The sequence below is a fragment of the Quercus robur genome, chromosome 3 (assembly GCF_932294415.1).
Source record: "Quercus robur chromosome 3, dhQueRobu3.1, whole genome shotgun sequence".
NCBI lineage: Eukaryota > Viridiplantae > Streptophyta > Magnoliopsida > Fagales > Fagaceae > Quercus > Quercus robur.
In genome coordinates this window covers 1,515,308-1,540,365 of record NC_065536.1, presented here as the reverse complement: position 1 = coordinate 1,540,365, position 25,058 = coordinate 1,515,308, and the positions used below count along the sequence as shown (strand labels likewise).

At 34.0% G+C, this 25,058-nt stretch overlaps 1 protein-coding gene across 30 annotated transcripts in view; it reads left to right on the top strand.

Annotated features, from left to right (window-relative positions):
• Positions 1 to 24,647, top strand: part of LOC126716614 (putative disease resistance protein RGA3) — a 98,712-nt gene extending 74,065 nt beyond the window's left edge. For 11 of the 30 annotated variants that reach the window (XR_007652157.1, XR_007652168.1, XR_007652166.1 and 8 more), the window contains 4 exons: positions 22,072 to 22,428; positions 22,993 to 23,111; positions 23,264 to 23,405; positions 23,811 to 24,647. Coding sequence is in view for 1 of the 30 variants with exons in the window: in XM_050417463.1 (XP_050273420.1) it covers positions 15,224 to 17,155 (1,932 nt within the window). In the remaining 29 variants the exon portion in view is untranslated. The other 19 variants (XR_007652156.1, XM_050417460.1, XM_050417454.1 and 16 more) reach the window with 17 other exon arrangements.
• Positions 24,648 to 25,058: the final 411 nt, after the last annotated feature.

Here is a 25,058-nt window from a genome sequence, read left to right as displayed (position 1 = left end):
GAATTTCTCCTTCATTATTCCTCTGCTGGCTTTATAGGTTCTCTGTCTGGATGTAACTATTTAGTTTCTTATGGCTTTCTTTACATTAATTTGTTGGGTATGGTTGTCACTCATGATTCAGATCACAGAAGAAGCTCATTAATCTAGTAGCCAGCGAGTGTTTGAAGTTATAAGCATGGAGAATGGTGTAGTGCGCTACAGTGTTGAGTTTTATAGTGATGAACATCTTTTGACCTCAGATTTCATATATTGAGGCCTTAATGTCATCTATTTTCTCCTCAACATCAGGGTTATTACACTGAAGGTTTGCATTTTTCTTTCCTTTGATTTTTTAACTTCTCATAACTAAGGTGCTTTTCTTTTAGCCTTTTTAAGCTATCTAGGAGGTATATTTGTGTGTGTAATCCTCATTATGTAGTTCTATATGATTCCAATAAAATAGCTCAACATCATTCCACCATGTGGTTATCTAAGTTTTAAATCATAGTCAACAAATTGGAAGTTACTGGGGATTAAGAGGTCTAGTCAATGCTTACATTTTCCATATTGTTGTTTTTCAATTGCTGATTTTATCTCAGTCACGCACTGTTTGGAATTTTGCTAAACCTCTGGCATCAATTAAATAAAATGCTACAGTGCTATAATGGTTATGTCCAGCACCCACAGAAATTTACTACGATATTCAGAATGGTGGTGTACTAATTGAGAATTTGCTAGAATTTGTGGGTGGGAAATCAAAACACCGTATTGATCTTGCGATGGGTTTGAGCTTTAGACTATAATAAGGAAATAGAAGAGAAGTTTGCTGAATATTTTTAACTGATAGAATCATTTTCATGTCAAAGTAAAATATTTCGTTTGATTTTCCATAAAAAACCTGTTGAAATTTTTTATTTCTCAAGCTTTGCTTTTGTATTTTCTGCCCTTTGTCCTGAAGCTACGACCTTCTTTGTTGAACCTATGCAGTCTAAACTTATTGGAGAAGTGTAGCTTATGCTGGTGAAAATAATTAAGCAATGATGCACCTCATATAGCTATGTCTTACATTTTGGTGCGAGATAGCTAATTGAAAAGGCTCCATATGCAGAACGGAAAAGTTCTATATATCAAAACAACAAAGCTCTGTTTCTCTCCTCCCCGAAGCATTGTCCTTATTTACAAAGACATGGACACAAAAGGGCTTATAGATGAGGCTCCAATCAACATCCTGAATGTAACATATCATGGATGTCAAGAAGAAACAATGTCAAGCAGTGACATATGGATAGGAATCAACTGGCTTTATCTATATCTGTAAATTCTTGTTTCCATGTTCTTTTGTTGTTGGAATGTGAATGACTGGTTATCAAGTTTGTCATTATAGGGACGTGATTTCAAAAGTACGTAGATTGCTTTTGTTAAGAGGAAAATTTTATTTGTATAACCAATATTTCTTTCAAATTTCAGCTTTATGATCATTAACAACCAAAGATAAAATATTGCAGCTACAAGATGCGCCGGGATCTTAATATTCTTGAATCAACCTTGTTAGGTTCTAAATGTTTAGAACAATTGGCAAATCGTGAACACAACCTTGTCTAGATATAGACCTTAAAGTCTATAGGTTTTATTAGACAATGCTCAATGTGATTCAAGTCAAGATTCAAAAACATACAAGCTATAGGAAGAAGATTTCATAATCTGTCTGGTTCGATCGATCGAAAGATAGGCTCGATCGATCAAAAGTCGTATCTGCAGAATTTTAATTAAACCTAAACAGTAGTTCAAGCCCATTAAGGATTAGGGTTTCTAATCTACTTCTCTCAGTATATAAAGGAAACCCTAAGCACGTTTTTATATGGCTTTTCAGAGAGAAAAGAGTGTGCCTCTTTTGTATTTAGGATTTTGTTCCTAAAAAGCTCTCTTATGTCTTCTACCTATGCTATTCCTTGAAGAATCTCAAGATCTGGTATTGTAGAAGTTGTCGCCTTCTCTAGTCATCAAAGGTGTTGATGATCTAAACCTTCAAATGTGGTCTTAGAGTCACAAACAGGAAAGTTTGTGTTGTTAAACCTTTGAGTGGGATCTCAAAGTTACAAGCGTGGGTGTTTGTATTTTGCAAAGGTCAAAGAAAGAAGAAGTCCGTGGATTCGGAGCTTGCATGTGGTCGTGTCAGTAAGTTCTACTGGTGGGTAGCAATAAGAGGTCAAGCGTGGGGACTTGTAAGTCTTATTGTATGAACTTCGATTCTTTCTACTGGATTTGCTTTTTACCTTGAGGATAGCTAGGTTAAATCTTCCCCAGGTTTTTTACCGGTTTGGTTTTCTTGGGTTATCATATCGTTGTGTTTTTATTTTCTACTGCTATACATTGATATGATATATTTGTGTTAACATAGATTTGTTAATTTGATTAAGTAATCACTTGGCTAATTACCTAGGTTAATCTGATTGTGGTTTTAAGGGGTCTAAAAACCAACAAACCTGTTAAACTTATGGTTAAGTGATTAAATTCACCATTTTCTAACAGCTTAAGCTTTTGGGACAATTGGTAATTTAATGTGGTATCGGAGCAGGCGATCCTAAGTTCGATCCCTGGTTTTACTCTACCTCCCATTTAAAATGTTAAATTCCCACTTGTTGGGCTTAAACTTTTGGGACAATTGGTAATTTAACACAACCAATTCGCTAAAGGTCAAGTCAACAATTCGGCTTTAGAAGCAGGTTGTTTGTATATTAAAATTGTTCGGGTGTGCACTTTGTGTGGACCAGTAATCAAAAAAGCCTAAATGGCTAGTGCAGCTAATGTATATTCAATTGCCGTTGGTCCTGTTAGCTTGGTTCATGAAGGATTTATGCCTTGAAGTTGATTTGTAATTGTTATATAATCCTTTTGACATCTAAGGAGTTCGTACAGAGATTCAATTGCATCGTAGAGCTTGTGCAGTGTAGTGAGAATTTTGTATACATCAGTTACTTCTTCTTTTTTTCCCTCATTAGCAGTAGTAAACTCTTTTTTCATATATGACTTTAGAGATTTGGAGAATGACAACAGATTGGTTTAACAGCATTTCCCTAGATGTAGCAAAAAAAAAAAAAAAAACAGCATTTCCCTAGAGATAGTGCCTGTTCAAAGAAAATGATTTTGATTTCGTAAGGTTTCTAGTTAGGTGGTTGTATGCATGTCATGGTCATATGGAAACAGTAATTTCAACACTACATTTATCCAAACGTTCCTTAATGTATTGGGCCAATTCCAACCTAGTATCAGATCAACTAAATTTTGGTCCACCATAAAAACCCAAATCTAAGTTCCACTTAAATCCATAGTTATTGCTGCTTCTCATTTAAATAAAGTGTTTTGTAGCTCTGTTGTAACTCTGCTTCAACCTTGTGCTTCACAGTTCACACACGGGACTTCATTGCATTGCACCACCTTTAGCATCCGAGTAGTTTTGTAATTGGGAATTTACATAGGTAGTTGCGAATGAGACATGCACCAATATATTAAACATTTCTGAACAAATTCTTTTTGCACAAACTTTCATAAATATTGGTTTTGTATAATCTGTTCCAGGGATTGATAGCCTTCCTGTCAACGTTGGCTACAAGGTACTCTCGTGGGTCCTTGAAGAACAGAATAACTTGAATTATCATTGTCAACTCTTAAAACATATACCAACATGCATATTCAACCAAATAAAGACTGGGAGAGTCACATAAGATATCATATTCATCATGACAAGGTTCACAATGTTGGTTGGAAAATCATAAATCTGTATAGTGTTTCAACTAAAACCTACCCTATGCATTATTTAAATCCTTTCTTTCTAAGCATTGTCTTAATTAATTGCTATACAATTATAATATTTTCACTCACTCTTCTACCACAGCCAAAGTCTGCTTGGCTGGGATGAAAAATGTCATCTAGGAAAGGACACAAGTGCTTAGTTAATTTTTCAAACGAATCAAACCACTTTATAAAGTGCGTTGCTTAGGCTAATAGGTATGTGACATTGATTCCGGGTGAGGGATTTTGGGAATCAGAACCAGATTGGTGTGAACTAGTACCTAGAGACGGTGCCCTTTAAAACAATAAAATTATGGACACAACAAAAATTTTACAATTTCACATAATTTAACCTACCACCTCACATATTGGTCACCACAATTTGTAATTTTAAATTTTTTTTCTAGCTCATGTGTGATGTCATGGAAAAATTTGAAAATGTTTAGTAATTTTGTTGTGTCCTTAAGAAAATGATTTTGATTTCCTATAGTTCTAGGTAGGTGTAGAACCCGGGCAATTGTACAGAGCATTGTCCAATTTCAAGCCACATTTCCTAGGTCCCTGTCCTAACGTTCCTTAATGTTCTGGGCCCAATCCAACCTACAATAGGACCAAGTAAGCTTAAATTTGGTCCACAGGACCCAAATTTAAAAGTCCACTATCATTCAAAATAATCTCTAAAAAGCTTATTGCTTTAGGCTCTAATTTACGAAACGGGCCTAATGCCCATTTTTCCACAATTGATAGCAATTCTTTACAATCTCCAACAATAACATTTTCTTGATTAATTGGGCCTACAAAATGCCCGAAATGATCCCTCACAGTCTAAGCCTATGTTGAAAATTAGGCAAAGCATATGGGGCCTTCAATTTCAGACAAGAGTTTAATGATTTTTCATTATTAGTAAGAGTCAGATTGGGTTCAAATGTCTTTTTTTTTTTTTTTTACCAAACAGTTACAACATTATTTTAATAAAATTCACCATTAATATCACTTTTTGTTTTGGTTTTATTGACTATTGTTTTCTTTTGTTGCTTAAAGTAGAGGATTAGGTTTTTTTTTCATCAGCTTATTAATTTATTTGCATATATTCTTCCTTTTTAAGACTCACTTTTTCTAGGCTTGCTATATTTTTGTTAACTTTAAGTAAATAATCAAATAAGTTTTTCAATTAATGCTTGCAATATCAGGGAAGTTATTGAGTGAAACAAAAATCTTTGAATTTTCTAACGACCATACCGGTCATTATTAGTAAGCCAGATTGAGTTCAAATGTCTTTTTCCTTTTTCTTTTTTTAGGGTCCCATCATGAAGGACAAAGAAAGAAAAAGAATTATAGTCCAAAATTAAAATTAAAAAAAAAAAAAAAAAAAGACTTTGTAGTAAGTGGGGAAATTTTATTTTACTTGTCAGTGGGTTGGAGAGGAGATTAGTGCGAACTGTGATCTGATCAAGTTTGGTGTGGACATACATTGACCAGAGTTGGCCCTCGAATTTTTTTAGTGAGTTCTAGTAGATGCTTTGCTCACTTAAACATTTGTATGTAGGACTATCTTTTAAAAAAATTTTGAGTGCTACTTATTCCATTATAAAGTATATATTCAAGGCTTCAAAATGAATATAAATTTGACCAATTTGAATTTAAAATGAGTAGAAAATATTCAACAAATTAATAAAGAACTTAGTTTGTATAATTGAATATTCATTATTATATGCTTGTGTTATTACCATGGTGTACATGGTTAGAAGCATTGTTTTTTGCACTATATTGTTAATTTAGAAAGTTAAGTATGTTTCAGGTGTTGGAACATGTAACTTCGAAATTTGGAGTTTGTCATTTGTTTCTATTAGTAATTTCTAACATAGGAGTAATTACCTCTTATAAATTAATTTTTGTCAAATTTATTTCTTTAACATATGACAATTAGTAATTAGATATAGCATCTAGTGATTTTTGATCTTCAATTCAATCCTACAATCCGATCCACATAATTATCTCTTTGATCTTATGTAAGATTTTAATTTTGATAATCGTGGTGTGAATCAATGGTGAACTAAAACCAAGTGGCCATTAGGTTTAAAATAATAGATTACAGTAAATGAAGGTGGACCATCTTTGATATTTTGTACTAGGCTACAATTATGGTGCCTTTGCTTTTTCCACCCGTTGGTGTGTGATTTTTTTTTTTTTTTTTTTTAAGCCTTATAAATATGATGTTTATGAAAGGTGGTATCTCTAACCAAACTCAAAAGCAAAACCACCACCACTGATTTTGCTTTTGAGTTTGGTTAGAGATACCACCTTTCATAACATATTTAAACCATGATAGGAGTAAACATCATATTTATAAGGCTTATAATTAATATTACTTTTATTATTTACTAATTACAATAGGTGACATCAATAGTTAGAAAAAATAGTGTGAACCTAGATTTTTTTGTTTTTTTTTAATTGACTATTGTTTTCCTTTTCTGCTTAAAGTGGAGGATTAGTTTTTTATCAGCTTATTAATTTATTTGCATATGTACTTCCTCTAAAAGACCCACTTCTTATACATTGCAGTATCAGAGAAGCTATGCGAAACCCAAAAGAAGAAGTCTTTGAACTTTCTAAGAACCATACCGGTAATTGCGGTCAAACATTTCAAATTGCAAAATCTTAAAAGCTTTGCAGGAAACCAAAAATATCCATAGTCTAAACTTTCCAAGCAAAACTCCTCCTGCTTAGACTGGGCCCTTATAAAAGATTCAAGCTTACAGTGAAGTCATGTTTTTTGTTTAATTTTTTTTTTAGTAAATAGTGAATCATGTGAAACAATTAGAATTACAAATATATAAATATATATATATATATATATATGTTATAATGTTGAATTGACAAGTTGTCAGTATAGATAGTAGAATAATATCGGTAATAGCAAAAATGAGAATCAAATGGTTCAAAATGAAAAAGATCATCACTTATTAAAGATCAGATAAGCGAGAGCAGGGCTAGCTAAAAGGATCAATTGGCTACATCACTTTCCGACTTTAACTTTCATTTATTTATTAAAGATCTTTAATGTGGGGTCTCAACTCTCAACTTTAATCTCACCACCGTAAACTTTTGGTGCGATTGTCACTCTACAAGTATAAATATTTGTAGGTGTGAGGGATAAGGGCCGGGATTCAAGTTTTCAAGAAGAAGTTTCACACATATATATACTTAGATTAGGCTATAGTAGAATTTCAATATTGTAAGAAAAAAAAAAAAAAAAAAAAAAAAAAAAAAACCTCTCAACTTTAATCTTCTATTTGGTCTCTTCTTTCATCAATCGGATGCCTTTTGCTCTTTTAGTACTCTTGTGTTAACCAAGCATATTTCCTAAAAAACAACAACTAAGGGTTTATTTGGAATCTACTTATTTTGTTGAAATTGAAAACTTTTTTGCTGAAAGTACTGTAAATAAAAATAAAAGTTAGCTATAATAGTACAATGAGACCCATAAATAGTACAAAAAAAAAAAACTGAATAGTAAAATAAGCTAACTTTTTAATTTGGAGTCAAACGCACACCAAGTATTGTATATTTATACTTATAACATATTTATATTAGGGGTATACATGATTCAGTTCGGTCAGTTTTGGAAAGGTTTTTTGCACCACGCCTATAAGGTGCGGTTTCACCCTATGCATGACCGCACTTCACTTTTGGAAGGTAAGAACCGGTCTGCACAAGGTGCGGTTAATCTCAGCAGCTCAATGCAGTTTGTTCGGTTATATGTACTGGACTCCTAAAAATTACTATTCTAAGTTTTGGGCTTTTGGGCCTTTAAAAAATAGCATTTTGAGCCCATTTTGACTTCTTTTTAACTGAGCCTTTCTTTATCAAGTTTCAACCACAAGAACACAAAATCTCAACTTGCCACAAGACTCACAACATTCCAAATCAAATACTCAATTATAGAGTATCAAGTCCCAACTATAATATGACTTAAATCTTAACCTGTCAAATTAAACACGTGTTTATTAAATTCATTAACACATATTAATAAATCTAAACCTGTCACAACATTCCAAATCAAACACAATTATAAAGTATCAAGTCTCAATCCAAACAAGAGAATTCTAGCATGGCAGCAACATTAACATTAATATTTCTAGCATCATAGTAATCACATCAAATATAAGCAGTAGCACAGCCCTAGGGAGGAGTAGTGGTGCAACACTACAAAGCAGTCAAGTAGTGCTTAAAAAGCACTATACAAATATATATATATATATATATATATATATAATGGATGTAGGACCAGAATATACAGTTGGCACACTACACAACTACATATTTTTCACAAAAAATGGAGGCAGTCTAGTCTACTAAGACTAATAGCCTAATAATTTTCAAGTGTGTGTTCAGTGCTTGTGTTGTCATGTGTGCATCTAGTAAACAAAAATAAAGGACAGAGCAGCAACAGAAGCATCAAGCCACCGGCAACAGCCCAAGCACCCAAACACTCCTAATTTGGTCATCTCCATGATTAAGTCAGCAAAACATCCACAAAAAATTTCTGCAATCAACCAGCCAACTCCAACTCCAAGTCATCATATATAAAATACTCCATCCCTACAATGTCAATCCCCAAAAAATAATGATAAGCAGAAAGTAGAAAGCACTACATGACAATTAACACCATTACAAACAGTAGCCAACAATCATAAGCAAATTACATAAAATTTTTAAGTTACCTTAGGTAACTAAGTCCAAAAAAAAACCCCACCTTCCAAATCAATCTAGAACAGAATCTGTACCCACAGCAGGTTTTGGTGCAAGCTCAAAAAAAAAAAAAAAACCAAAACAAATTGTATATAAATAATAACTCACGAATAAATAAATAACAAAAAAAAAAATACAAGAGAATTTATAAATAACAAAAGCAGAAAAAATACATTACCCGATTCAAGCTCATAGTTTTCCACTTCATCCATTGCCTCTCATAGGTTAATTGGTTCAGTTGAATCCTTGGACCTCAACCAATTTTGTGTACAAATCAAAGCTTCAACAGTATTGGAAGACAATGAGCTACGGAAAGGATCCAAAACACAACCCCCTGCGCTAAATACAAATTCCGATGCAACGGTACAGATAGGAATTGCCAAAACATCACGGGCAACTTGCGAAAGGATCCTATATCTTGAAGAATTCACCCTCCACCAATCAAGAATATCAAAGCCTTCCATCTTCGGATCTACACTAGCTTCTAACAAGTATTAGTCCAATTTAGATTTGCATTCTACATTATCCTCATCTGCTAAGTGCTGTTTGTGTATGTTATTGTACCTCTTCATCCTCTCTTCCGCACTACCAAAGCCACTTAGCATGGAGGACAGCAACATCACTACTACCAGACTCATTAGTCCCACTAGCACTAGCACCACATAGGGTCCCCACTGCTCCACTATAGTGCTTGTACAATCTATTCAAAGCTTTCCTAACTCTCAATCCTAACTCATAAGCCTTCTCCTTGTCATACCATTGTTTAGACCAAAACTTCACATAATTCAATTTATATCTAGAATCAACCACAACAGCCATAAATAACATCAAATTTATCCTACCAACACTTCACTAATACTTATCATATTTCAATTTCATTCTTTGTGCCATACCCTTTAACAAAGGATCACCCCTGCCATTACACAATTGATTTAACTAGTCTTGAAGACTAACAAGCTCATGGTGAAAGCTCACTTAGTGTGTAAAAATACTAGTGAATGTTTAGACCCCAAATTCAAAATAACCAAAGCAAGCTTATATTCAAACAATATATGTGCGGAATGATAAATATAAGCAATACCCAAATATACCAACTACTCTAAGCCATATTTTAATCACAACACAGCAGTAATTAAAAGCAAAGAGTAAGGGATAGAGAGAAGCAAACACGAGATAACACTGGCACGTTTTATTGAAGAGAAAACCAAAGAACTCGGCGAAAAACCTCTCCGCTGCCCTCTAAGCAGAAAAATGATCCACTAGAAAATCAGTTGGGATATATGAATAGCAATAGACCCTCCAAGCCTAATCTACCCGATGCACCTAAGCCTTCTAAGCTTCTTGCTCCAACAAGGTTAAGCCTAACCTTGTCTTCTCTAACTTATCGGATCCCGCAATTAGCTCATTGCATCAATCAAAATGAATTGGTTCTCTCTCGAACTGCTTTCCAAACACCAAGAACCTTCTCACTGCTATGAATTTGGTGAGGTAAGGATTTGGCTTAAGATCCTCTCAAGGGTATGACAATGGAGAGGGTGAGAGTAGAGGAATTTGGAGAATCAAATGTATAAGATTGTGGATGAGTCAATTTTGTTGTTCTCTAAGGCTTATCTCTCAAAATTCTCCCTAAAAGCTCTCTACATTTTGTGGTATAAGGGTATTTATAGTAGGGTATGAGAAGGAATGTGAAAAGTCATTTTTCAACAAAACAGTATGCACTAGTGAGTCATTCACGACTAGGATTAGTCGCAAGTTCCAGTCGCCAGATAACAGAATGGCCAGATTGTACTCTGTCCTGTAGTGATCCAGCTGTCCTGACCCTTCAACTTCTTGCATGTGCCTCATTCTAGCAAGTCGCCACTCGCGAGTTAGTCGCGAGTTGCTTCTTGATGCACACACTTGATCAATTCTTCACACTCTCCCACACACAACCCTTACATTATTTTCACCTAAATATAGGGTTTCTAAATGCTGAATTACAAGCAAATTTTGCATAGAATAAAGCCAACACATAGTTGAATAAATTCAACTTTACACATTAGTAGTCATAAACAAGGAACTAGAAAATCTTAAAGTTGTCTCATAGAACATACCAAGAAACTTTGTAAAAAGTCTTACATCAAGGCACATCAATCCACAACAAACTTTTGCTTTGAATTTTTTCTTTTTCCACACATGCCTTAAACTTTTCAAATCTATTAGGAGAGGGTTTCACATACCTCATTGAATTACGAACCTTAACAATTGACTCATTAAGGTCCTTTAGCCCATCTTGCACAATTTAATTCAAAATATGGGCACAACAACGCATATGAAGGAACTCACAACCCAAGAGGCTACCTACCCTATCCTTTGTTTTCCTCCTAAGATATTCTATGGCCACATCATTTGAGCTTACATTATCAACAGTAATTGTAAGAATATGATCTATCCCTCATTGAAGCAAACAAGACTCAACCACCCTACCAATGTTCTCACCCTTATTATCAAGTACTAGGCAGAAATTTAAAATCTTTTTTATGATAAACCCAATCAAGATCAATATAATGTATAGTCAAACAAAGGTAATTAAGGTTTTGGATTGAAGTCCAAGTATCAGTTGTCAAACACACTCTTTGACTAGCCATTAAAACCTTTCTCAAACTCTCCTTCTCCCTAATGTAAAGTCTAAGACAATCCCTTGCAACAGTAACATGAGAGAGAACTTCAAACCTAGGCTCTACCTCTGCCATAACACCAATGAACCCGCCATGCTCAACAAACCTAAAAGGTAGTTCATTAACTATAATCATCCTAGCCAAGGCCATCCTTAGTCTTTCCACACTAAACTTCCTCAACACCAACTCATTAACACCCTCTCCCTATCCTTTTTTTTTACTTTGGTAACTCACAGTGGTTTGGCCTTTATCATGCCTATAAGGGTGCTTCTTACAACCAGATTTTATATGGGACCACATGGCAGAGGTTCCATTTCTTTTTGGGTGACAATTATAACGCCTTTGGCAATAGTTGCACTGTGACTTAAGGTAAAGGGGGTCACAACCCCCTATTTTAGAGAAATGATCCCATATCTTAGAAGGCACTTTACCACCATTAATAGTAGCTTGTTGAGTTTCTGTTTGTGTTTGAGGGGTGCAACATCTAATGGTGGAATGGGAGAATTTGTGTTTGGTTGATTAGCCTCAGTAAATGGACTAGGATTAGGCTTACTAGGAGGGGTAGAACAAGAAGCACAAGTAGCCATGATCTAATTACATCAATATAAATAACAATCACATATACATAATAATTAAGGAAGCAACAACAAATAAATTAAGCAAGCAACCTTTAACTAAAACACACAATCATACACTAATTTTAATAACATATTAGTAAACAAAAACCATACATGCAGCTTAATCAGTGCTAAAATCACAACAACAAGATAATCAACTAAAACCATAATAGCATGATATAATAAACTAAAATCACAACAGTATAATCAATCAATAGCATGATATAATAAACTGAAATCACAATAGTATAATCAATCAAAATGATGATCAACAAATAAATTTACAATCTTTGAACCCTAGAAACAAAATCAAACAGCAAATAACATGAGTGTACTTAAAAAAAAAAAAAAAAAAAAAAAAAAAAAAAAAGCTAAATCAAACATAAACATGAAAGTTCGACACAACGTGGTGAACTAAAAAAAAATAACAAATAACCCTTAAAACAAAATCAAACAACATAGAAAAAAATAAATAAAACATTAGTGAACTCAAAAAAAAAAAAATTATAAATAGTATGAAAAAATACCCAGGAACTCTTTAAGCCTTTGAGATTTAGTCCTTCACAAGGCTGAAGCTGAATCTCTTAAATTACCCTTGAAATTACAAGAAAATAACCCAAAAAAAAAATAACAAAAATTAGAATCAACAAGAAACATTCAGTGAACTCAAAATAAAACCAAACAAATTAAGGGTTAGGGTTACCAAAGACAGAATTACATAGTGGCAGAGCCACAGTGGAGAACGGAGATGAGAAGGAGACTGACTGACTTAGGGATTAGGAATTCCACGAGACCTTCGGAGGAAAGTCTTTCTTTGTGAGAGAAAGACTAAGAATCAGAGACGAGTCTTGAGAGTGTGAGACTAAGAGCTTGTGTCCTTAAAGAGTAGAAGGTTAGGTCATAGGTGGGACTGGGAGCCTAAGATTGAGAATTTGAGAGGTAAAAACTACTGTTTGCTTGGTAGGATTAGGGTATGGAAAAAAAATTATGTGCCTGAGGGCAAAAGATTAGAGAAAAATGGTTGGGTGGGAGCTTGAGAATTTGAGATTGAGAGGGAAAATTTACTATTTGTTCGGCGGGATTAGGCTTTGGAAGAAAAATTATGGACTGAGAGCAAAAGAGGAGAAAAATGGTTAGGTGGGAGAATGACATTTTGAGATTGAGAGGGAAACTGGGAAATAATAGACTTTGTTTGGCGGGATTAGGGTTTGGAAGAAAATGAAGGTAAGTAGGTGACTGAGGCACTGAGTTGAGTGATTGAGTGAGTTGGGTCTGAGAGCAAAAGTGTGAAAAAGAGAGAAAGAGACAAGTTAGAGTCTTAGCCAACTCAGTCTCAGGGTATCAGGTAGTGGGTAAGTGTGCGGTTGAGAGTAAACAAGAAAAAAAAAATCTTATACAGTGACTTAAAAACTAACCAAATACGACATCATTTTTTGTTTTTTGTTTTTTTGTTTTTTTAAATGCAAGACAACTTAGACAAGACCTGATTGAGACTATTCAGACTTTAGGATTGACACACGCTAATGTTATTTATTTATTTATTTTTGACTTCACAAGCAGGTGAGAAACTGAGAGTTCTCATTAAAAAATAAAATAAAATAAAAGAAAAGAAAAGAAAAGAAATTGAGAGTATGAGCACGGCGTGCTCAGCACGCCATATATTTTTAAACAGTGCACAGTGTGACTTGTGAGAAACTGAGAGCACAGCGTGCTCAGCATGCCATATTTTTTTTAACAAACAAAATTATATATATATTACACATACTTGGTGTGGTTCGGTTCTCGGTGGTGTGCACATCTCGGCATCGATGGCCACACTAGTCTGACGTTGGTACTAAAGAGATGCCACCGACCACCATACGGAAACCTTCGGCGGAGCCCTGAGGGGGGCGGATTGGTGCGATCAGACTGGTTTTAGTCGGTGTTGGTAGATCAATGAACCAGCCTAATTTATATGTGTGCCTAAATAGAAAAATAGTTAAAAATATATTTTAATTAGGGTATCTTACAAGATCCAAAGACCTAAATCGGGATTTTTATGGGATGTTATTCATCTATGAGCCTTCTTAATATTTGAGTTGTTTTAAACTCTTTTTTTTTTTTTTTATAATTTATTTGTTTTAAACTTTTTAAATATTATATTTTAAGATTTAAGATTTGGATTGGATCGATAACAATCCCAAATTCCCAATACATGCATGATGCAGCATGCCTCGTTACGAAGTGACGAAATAAAATTCCTATGTTTCGCATTTTTTTCAACTTCACCCATTACAAATTCTCTCTCTCTCTCTCTCTCTCTCTCTCTCATATATATTATATATATATATATATATATATATATATATCCTTGCAAAATTCTATAACCGAAAAAAGAAAAGAAAAAGAGGAGTGACACATGATACACTATAACTGGTGGAGCACATCTATTGGCAAGGCTGCTCTTAGGAAAGACGTGCCAAGACCTCTTTCTTGTTTAGTAGGCGTTTTTCTCTTGGTTAGGTGGGTTTCGCTTTCGTAATTTAATTTGTTTATCTACTCAAAGTAAAAGGTCAGATACGGTTGGCTGCAAATAATACCCGCCACATGTTATCCCTATATAATTGGCTTCAATTATTTTGAACGTAACACACACCGCAAATCAGATATTTCAGAAATTGTGAACCACTTTCTTTCTTTCTGTCTCCACTCCCTGTTTCTTTGTGTTGTCAATCAGAATTTCACTCTCCAAGTATGGCTGAGGGACTTGTTACTGATCTCATTAAGCTGTTGGTTTCAACTGTTGCTCAGGAGGCAGAACAAGAAATAAGGTTGGTCGTTGGTGTAGACAAAGAAGCCAAAAAGCTTGTAGACAATCTACGAGCTGTGCAGGCGGTGCTCAATGATGCTGAGAAAAAACAAGTTACGGAAGACGCTGTGAAGGTTTGGTTAGAAAAGCTCAACAACGTATGCTACGAGATGGAAGACGTCGTGGACGAGTGGAACACTGAATTGATCAAATCAGCAATTCAGAAAGAAGAAGAAAAAAATGCTAATAGTGCTCCTGTTTTGAAGATGAAGCAGGTATGCTCCTTTATCCCCTCCCCTTCATGTTGTTTTGGTCAAGTTGATAAGCTTGCTAGGCGTCATGACATTGCTCACAAGATAAAAAAGTTGGATGGAATATTAGATGAGATTACCAAAGAGAAAGATAGGTACCAGTTTCAGTTAACCAATGACCTTTCCCCTAAAGTAGTTGAGCGACCACAAACTACCTCATTTGTTGATGTGTCTGAAATATGTGGTCGTGATAGTGTTAAGGATGATCTCGTGGGCATGCTATTGGGCAAGGGTAGTGAAGAAGAAAGCAGCCCCCATCTCATCTCATTAGTGGGCATGGGAGGTATTGGAAAAACGACCCTCGCTCAACTAGCCTATAATGATCCTAAGGTGCAAGCCCATTTTGAGATAAAAGTGTGGGTTTGTGTTTCTAATCCTTTTGATCAGTGTAAAGTTTCCAAAGAAATCCTTGAATCTATTGAACATCAATCCCCAAACTTGACTGCATTGCAGGGTCTATTGGAAAAAATTACTATTAAAGTTTGGGGAAAGAAGTTTTTTCTTGTTTTAGATGATGTGTGGATGGAAGACTCCATAATGTGGGAGCCATTCAAAAATGCACTCAAATGTTGTGCCCAAGGTAGTAGAATTATAGTTACCACACGTAAAAGTAGAGTTGCAGAGGTGATGGGAAGTGTGAGCGTAACCAATTTGGAGCTATTATCTAAGAAAGATTGTTGGTCAGTGTTTAGTAAAATAGCATTTTTTGATAGGGATCCTAAGCAACGTGAGCAACTAGAAGATCTTGGTTGGCAAATGGTAGAAAAATGCAAAGGCCTGCCACTTGCCGCAAAGACTCTAGGGAGTCTAATGCGGTTCAAGAGAAGTAGAGAAGAATGGAAGAGTATTTTGGTCAACAATTTGTGGAAATTTGAAGATGTGGAAAGAAGTCTTTATGCACCGTTGTCATTGAGTTATTATGATTTATCCTCACCATTGAGACAATGCTTTTCATTTTGTGCTGTTTTTCCGAAAGATTATGTCTTTTCTAGTAATGAGTTGGTATTTATGTGGATGGCACAAGGATATATCAAGTCGAAGGCAAATATGGAGATGGAACTCATTGCTAGAGACTACTTTGAAATCTTAGCCATACGCTCTTTCTTCCATGATTTTGAGAAAAATGAGGATAATAGCAAGATAAAAAAATGCAAAATGCATGACATAGTGCATGACTTTGCACAATTGAGGTCAAAAAATGAATGCTTCTCAATCAATAGTGACAAAGAGTTGGGATTAGATTATAAAATTGCCCGCCATTTGCAATTAGAAATTCTCAAAAAAACTCAATTTCCTGAGTCTATATATAGTGCAAAAAATCTACGCACCCTCATTTTTGTATATCGAAGTGGTTATAAATTATCTACTTTATTCCAACATTTTAGATGTTTACGAACATTATCTTTGAATGGTGATATGCTAAAGGAACTTCCAGATACAGTGGAAAATTTCATACATTTGAGGTATCTCAATTTAATCAATTATTGTGGAAATGGATTGCCTGAAACCATTTGTCATCTAAGCAATTTACAAACTTTGAAGATTATAATTGGTAGTAATGAGTTCCATAAATTGCCACAAGGGATTAGTAAACTAATTAACCTCAGACATTTTATTTTGGATTTCAATAATTGTTGGTTAAACTTAAATATAGAGTTTCCAAGAGGGTTTGGAAGATTGACTTCTCTTAGAACATTAAATTATTTTAGTGTAAGTGGTAAGGATGATAGCAATAGATGTAAACTAGGAGAATTAAGAAATTTGAACCACCTTTATGGGACTCTTGACATAAATGGGCTGGGGAGCAAGATAGATGCATGTGATGCCGAGCATGCACAACTAAAGAAGAAGGTAGACCTTCGTACTTTGACACTAAGTTTTGATGAATGGGATGATGAGGAAATAATAAGGGAGAATGATGCATTAGTTCTAAATGCGTTAGAGCCACCTCCAAACTTGGAATATTTAAGCATTGGAATGTACCGGGGACCGACAATGTTTCCTAATTGGATGATGTCTTTAAACAATTTGAAAAAAATTTATATTTACAATTTATCTTTGGAGCATTTGCCTCCTCTGGGGAAACTTTCGTCCCTCGAAATAGTAGAGATATGGGTGGCTTCTAGTGTGAAAAAGGTGAGTGTTGAATTTTTGGGAATAGAAGCACCCGGAAAGAAGAAGAATGACGATAAAATAATAATAATAGCATTCCCAAATTTGAAATCTCTCTCATTTAGTTATCTACGAGAGTGGGAAGAATAAATGGGATGGGAGGAGAAGAAGAAGACTCTGTCAGATTCACTATAATGCCACGTCTTCAACATTTGCAAATTCGTGATTGCCCAAAGTTAAAATCGTTGCCGAACTTCCTTCGTACAACTCCATTACAGAAATTTAATATTCATTATAGTCCAATTCTGGAGGAACGCTGCAAAAGAGGGACAGGAGAGGAGTGGCCCAAGATTTCCCACATCCCTAATATCATAAATGTCAGCCCAGAGGTAACTTCTTCTGACACTTCTTGTTCTTCTCTTGGGTTTCTTCTTTTATTTTGCAATATATAAAATTCAATTTTTTTAAATAAAAATCAATTAATCATTTTAATTATGGCTGATGAATTTATCTGGTTCTCAATCATTTGATTAAGGCAATTTATAGCATGTGGTTGCTTAGATTGGATTATTTTGTGATTTATCTAAAATTGCTTCATAAATATCCAAATCAATATCCTTAAAAATCTCAATCATTTGCATTTGTATAGACAGAATACAGCTCGAATATCTACCTACCTCTTTCTTATTCGTTTATATGGGTCTTGCTCATTTTCTTGATTTAAGGCTATGGTTATAAGACTAATCTCAAATAACCCATATGGTTTTCCTTTTAGTACATGTAGAAAAACGATGAACTAAAATGGTTCCTGTGATCTCTGTGTTTCTTGGTTCATGATAATGGTGTGTGTGTTGGCAAACAGTCCCGTAGATAATAAAAAATTTAATAACAACTTTAATTAGATTCTCAGTAATTTGAATTAGGCGATTTGTATATTGTTGTATGTATTTTCATGTTAGCTGTATTGACTTACTTTGTTATTTATAGATGGCACATGTCGAATGGTCAAGCACCTTAGCTTCAATTGGGGTGCCTGTTCCCGTAGAGATGAGTGTCACCCCAAATCCATATGTTTATGAGTTTGTGTACAGGGTAGGCTGCAAGGTTAGAGTACCATTTCTTTGGTACTATTTTGCATAGACATGGTTATGTATTCAGCCTTCCTATGTAATTGGAAAACATTTCTTTTGGTATTTTTTTTTTTTTTGGGCCATCTTGTCTATTTATTCAGCCTCCCCCTGCCCCCAATTTTGATTGAAAAAGATCCTCTGTTTTTGAGAGGAGTTGTCTCTTCACTGTGTGCTACACACTAAGGCAGAGTTGGAGAGCACTTCATTGCTTTGCACCTTTAGAACCTGAGTAGTTTTGCAATTGGGAATAGGGAGTTGCGAGTTTGACATGTAAATATTTTAAACCTTTTGAACAAGTTCTTTCTACACAAACTTCCATAAATATCAAATCTATCTTTCAAAATCCCTAACGACCTGAGCATTTGCAAATGCCTATTCCAGTAGGTATTGGTTTGTATAATAAGCTATCTCTCAAATAACTCATATGGTCTTCTTTTGGGCATGTATATTCAGGAATATGATGAAGAGATGTTTAAGGCGATCAAAGAAGGGTTGGAGAAGGTGGTGATCAAAGAAGATTCTAATTAAGATGAGGTTGATGAAGAAGAGGATGACAAAGCATTCCATGACAAAAAAGAGGATGATGAAGCAGAGCACCTATGATCTCTTTGTTTCTGGGTTCATGAATTTTAGCTACAGGTTCGGATTTTTGGATGATGATGGTGAAAGATGATTTGCGATGCTTGATTCACGAATGAGGTAACTTCTTCTGCCGCTTCTTCTTCTTCTCCTTGGGCTTTTTTTTTTTTTTTTTTTTGCAAAATATAAATTTAAAATTAAAAAAAAATCAACTAAACATTTTAATTGTCTGCCAAAATTTCACACAAAAAAAAAAAAAGAAAAAGAAAAACTCACTGGTTGATGATTTTATCTCTTTTTTTTTTTTTTTTTTTTTTTTTTTTTTTTTTTTTTTAGGGATAGGTTGATGAAGTTATCTGGTTCTCAGTAATTTGAATTAGGCAATTTATATTATATATTGTTGTACTTCTACACATAACTAGCATGCATTGCATCTGGTTCCTTAGATTCGTTTAACTGCTCCGTAGGTTCCATATATATTTTTACCTTAACATCCTTAAAATCTCCATCATTTCTATATATATAAAGAAAACAACTTCAGTGTCTACCTCTTTCTCATTCATTTGTAGTTTTATTGTTAGATAGTAAGGGTGAAAGATGATTTGGTCTGTTTGTGTGTTGGCAAAGTTCATTCTTTGCTTGATTCAGTGTTGCAAATCTAATCTAGTCCTTGGGTATCTTCTTTTATTTTGTCGAAATAGAAAAAATTAAAGCACTTAAACATTCAACAGAATAAAATAAAAAAACTGCTGGTTGATGAATTTATCTGGTTCTTAGTAATTTGAATTAGCTGATTTATGTAGTGTTATATACACATAACTAGTATATATAGCAGGCTCGGTTATATTTTTTTGATTTATCTAAAAAATTGCTTGATACCAGGTTTAATAAATATCCACATTAATAACCTTAAAAATCTCACTCTTTTGCATATATATATTTTTGATAAGTAATAAGCTTTATTGATATATATAAAAAAAAAAAAAAAAAAAAAAAAGAAAGGACACCCTAGTACACAAGAAGTGTACAGGGGTCAACAATCAAGAATAAAAATTACAAGAACTTGTATGGTTTATTGCATATATATTCATTTTCTTGATTTAGGCTTTGTATAAAGACTAATCTCAAATAACTTGTATGGTTTTCTTTTGGGCTTGTAAATTCAGTATTTTGAAGATGAGTCTGATGAAGATGAGGTTGATGAAGAAGAGTCTGATAAAGATGAGGTTGACAAAGAAGAGTCTGATGAAGATGAGGTTGATGAAGATGATTTATGTTTATGTAACATCTTCTTCATTGAAATTCATTCTCAGCTTGATTTAGCTTTGCAATTCTGATCCATTCATGGGTAAATTCTTGTTTATCTTCTTCCTTTATTTGACCAAAATTTCAATCTATTATCCAACTCAAGTCTCAAAAATTCCCTTAAGAAGATATTAATTACAACTTTGGTAGATAAATTTATCAGATTTTGGCAAAAACCAAAAAGACATTGACACCAATGCTTCAATCTATATATATGCCCACTATGAATGTGTGGAAGATTCACTATTTGAAAAGATAAGAAAAATAGCAGAATTATAGTTACTGAAATTCTGGCATGCTGACTTTCTTGAGTTGGTGACACATGAAAAGAAATCTAGGTAATGCTAGTCTTAATAAGAAAGATAAGGGCCCTGAAAGCTTCAAAATGTTTGATTTAATTATCTCCTATAAAAAAAAAAAAAAAAAGTATTAAAGTTATAAGGTTAGGTGAATGCTATATATCACCTTATAATGCAATATTGTATGCTTGTTTCTTGTTTTATAGTCTAAATAATTTTGTTACATGGAAGAGTGTGAAGTATAGGAGGCCTACAACCAACTAACAAAGCCAACTCATCTGTTAGTTTTTCCCTATCATTTTCTCCATCCATAATAACCTCATGTTAAATAATTAATTCTCTTTTAGCCTCATTTGAACCAAACATCTGATTCTAATATCTAGGGAAGTATGGTTCATGATGAATCAAATTTTCACACATGGATGCACATTTGCCACAGAAGCAGGTCCTTTATCATTTCATAATGGAAGCAAGGAAATGCATCATGGAGCATATCATGTGTAATCCATATTATATGGTGGCAGATGAATGGTGAGCTAGGTAATTGATCAGTTTTTAGCTCATGTAATTTCCAGCCTCATGTTTTAGGGTTTGAAATTAATTTAATAATTTTCATGGTTTAGTGTTTTACATTTAGGCAATGATGAATACAAAGGCATATGGATTTCTTGTCTTATTGATTTTGTGTCATGGAAGAGGGGGAAGAATGGGATGTTACCACCAGGAGTGGAGGGGATGACATGAGAAATGCTTGCTTTTCTTTTACCATTGGTAGTCGCCAATTTGGAAATGACATTCAAAAATGGACATACAAGAATTAGTTTCCAATATGTGCAAGGAAAAAAGAAAAAGAAGAAGAAAAAGGCAATCAAGCCATATTACTATTATTCACGCGGGGTAGTTCAATTCTAATTCACCTATAGGTAACTTTATATTCTTCTTTTTTTCTTTTCTATGGATGCTATTGCATTTGCTTTTTAAGTCATGGTCAATAACTTTTATATCCAACCCTTAAGGGCTTGGGAATGTTTTGGTCTCATTCAATCTTAATATCATGCAAAAGGCATCATGTACAAAAGCCCCACTACTTATGGAAAACATGGTGCAAAAACCCCGTTATCACTTCAAAGATTCTGCAAACAAGCTTAACCTTTAATCTTGTTTTCTTTAGCAGTCCATTTGATTTGGTTGCATCTGAAAATCTTTAATTTTGAATGCTTGAATCTTTTTTTTTTTATTATTCAACTGGTTAAAGAAAAAAGAGGAAAGCCCCCATAGCTCAATCCTTTTTTTCATTGATCTAGTATTTATATCAAAGGGTCATTACTTTCTATTTATGATAAAATAATTGGGAGAACGAGGTGTTAGTGGCACCTTTGAAACTTTCTATAGCATTCTGGATCCAGGACTCTACTAAAAAGATCTTCTCTGCCATTAGTAACTTTAAGAACTAAGTATACAATTTTACATAGCTGCCTCTACCTTGCAAACTGCTCCAATATGTCTGTTTGATAAAATTTTAATTGAATTTCATCAGTTTTGCTCAATGGGAGTACACATTGCTCAAGAGCGGCTTTTGTGGTTTATAAGGTGATGCAATTTGATTTATCATTTTTTTTTTGGTTTTTTGTATTATGGAGTTAAAGTTTGAGTTCCCAAATTTTGAAAGGACTGGACAATGTGATATCAAAAAGTTGCTACAAATTTATAATTTATACATTAAACTTGTGTTAAAGTGTACTTTTCTCTATAGGAAATTTGGAGTATACACAAAAGCTTTTGTGGCTGGACCTCCAAAAATCGTTGACAATGTCATATCTAGCTCATCTCCAAGTGTAATCTATGATTAAATCTCAAAACAATCTTCATCTTTTTGTCACCCATGATTCAGATCACAGACAAAGCCTTTTAGATTTTACAATTATCATTATACCAACATGTTAACATATACCATACAGACAGATTATTTATGATAGATGAGGAAGATCAATCTCAAAGAGAAAACCCATCAGGAAGGTCAAGGATCTAAGGAATGAAATGTGCATGAGGTCTTCACATTCACTCCCAAAGGAAAGTGAGGAAGATAAAGCCTCTCAAAATATCATATACGGTATATTTTTCCCTTAATTTTTTTTTTTTTTTTGGATAAATATATTTTTCCCTGAACTTCTGTTTTCTTGTTTGATTTTTGATTCCATAGTTACTGCTGCTTCTCATTTAAATAAAGTCTTTGGTAGCTCTGTTTTATTATAGGAATTAAAATAATATTTTCTGGGTTATTTTTATGCTTCTAATCTTGCTTAGGAATTAAATGTGTTGCAATGCGTAGTAGTAAAGTTTACAGTATAATTGAAACTCTGCTGCAGGAAATAGTCTATCCTACTAGTGATCCTAATTTAAAAAAGAAAAAAAAAAAGAAAGAGTCATTCTTATTACTCTTTGATTTCTCATGTATTGCTCATAATGCTCATCCCTTGTTTAATGCTTATACTTTGAAATTCCTTTTAACATGTTATAGCTCCTTTCAATTGAGGTTAAGGCTACTATACATTAATTTTAGATTGTTAACATTGTTGTTCATTGTGATTAAAAGTATTATAATTCTAATCATTTAAAAAAGTATGCTTTCTTTGCAAAGTTATTGCTTCTAATGATGTTTGTTACCTTGAATAAGCCCTTAATCCACGCCACTAGGAAAAAGTTCCGCACTTTACAGGAGACCTTGGAGGATGGAGAAAATATGTTCAGCAAGCACTTGGGGATGCAAGCATGGATTTTGAACTGCCAAAGGAAGTAAGTTTTCCCTTTTTACATAGAGCGCACTATTGCCAGTGACCAATTCTCAGTTTTGTTCTTCAATTATTGCTCTATCGGGCATGCAATTCTTAGTTTCTTATATCTTTCTCTACATTAATCTGTGGGTATGGTTGTCATTCATGGGTCAGATCAAAGAAGAACTTCATTAAGCTAGCAGCCAGCTAGTATTTAAAGCTCTAAGCATGGAGAATGGTGGTCTGCTACAGTCAATATTGTCCATTGTGGCCTCGTGTACTTTATTTTGTCCTCGTCATCAGGCTTACTTGGAAGGTTTTCATTTTTTCCTTCCCCCCCCCCTCCCTCTCATATTTAAGGTGCTTTTTTGTAGCTTTTCTAAGAAGACAAATTAGGGCACTGGTCAGGTCTAGAACAAGGGTAAAACTAATAGTTGTTGTAGTATTTGCACTTAAATTTTTGAAGATGTATTGTCTTGTGGCCTAGTGAATACCAATTTATGTTTTCCACTGGTACAATTCAAGTTTTATTTTTGGTCCATTGTCCATGGATTTGATTAAAACAATTCAAAAGATTAGTTATAATTTGCATAGAATTGATTATCAACATAGTGGCATGATCATTTTCATGTTTTTAGTTAATTTCCTGCTGGTGAAATGCTTGTTTGGAAACTGCCGATGTGGTACCATTTGTTTAACATTATTTTCTGATCCTGTGCAGTGGATATTCAGGTTGCTGTTTTCTAGTTCCAACATGAATGTTGCTGGTTAAAAGGTGTTGGCCTCATCATGGCTTCAAGGAACTCTCATGGGACCTTGAGCAACAGAATAACTTGAAACTATCATGGCCAACTCTTAAGATAGATATCAACCTGCAAATGATGCTGCATATTCAACCCTTCGGAATTTGAATTCTTCCTTCCTGTTCAACTCAACTATCTCCCCTTATCTCTTTGGCCAGTCTTGCACATTTTATTCATGTTATGATAACTCTCATGCCTAGTGATTAGAAATTTAATTATAAATTGCTGAAAAAAATCATTATCTAGTGATGCCATGTGACGAGATAATTGGCCAATTTGTTTTTTAATATTTTTTTTTATTGTGCTCTTTTAATGTAAGCTAAATCCTCATATTCTTATTAACCTTCTATCATAACATGCTTTTCCATACTGTTTTTTGTGTATGTCAAACCCTCATGTTAAAATTTTCTTTTGGTTACATTTTAACTAGAACTCAAATTAAATTCTAGTTTGTGGCGAAGCATATTTTGTGCTTGAGCAAATTTTAGTTCATGGATGCACTTTGGAGAAAGACCTACGAAAGAAACTCCTTCACCATTTCATAGTGGCATTAGAGCTTGGATATCACATCACATGGTGAAACATGAAAGGTGAGGTAGGTACTTGGCCAAGTTCTCAAGTTTTGTGGTGAGATTATATTTTTTCCTAGAGAATTAATATTCTTGTATTTTCCCAATTTGTTGTGTACTCAAAGTTGTAAGCATAAACTTAAGTGCTATAATTTCTATTTTCCTTATAGTGGATTGATCGGATTTGTCCCCTGGTTTTTCCCTCTACATTGAGGGTTTTTCATGTAAAATTTGGTGTGTATTTTGAGATTGATTGCTTGCATGATAACTTGAACAATTACAACCAATCTTACTAAACAAAACAAATTTTCCTATCATCATTGATTAGTACATCAATCAACAAATTACTTGCAAAAGGTCATGCACAAAATTGTGGTTACCATGAAGTTTGGTATCAATGAACCAAGTAGCATTGCCAGATAATTGAAGTAGAGAAAATGTTGCATAGAAATACTAGAAAACCTTATAGCAAACCCTTTATTTCCAATAAGCTACATAAAATCAGCATATTCATGTTATAGCTCTCAATGATCTATGAAGAACCCAAAGCACACAAAATGAACTTGAAAACTCAGAACATATATCAATGACAACAGA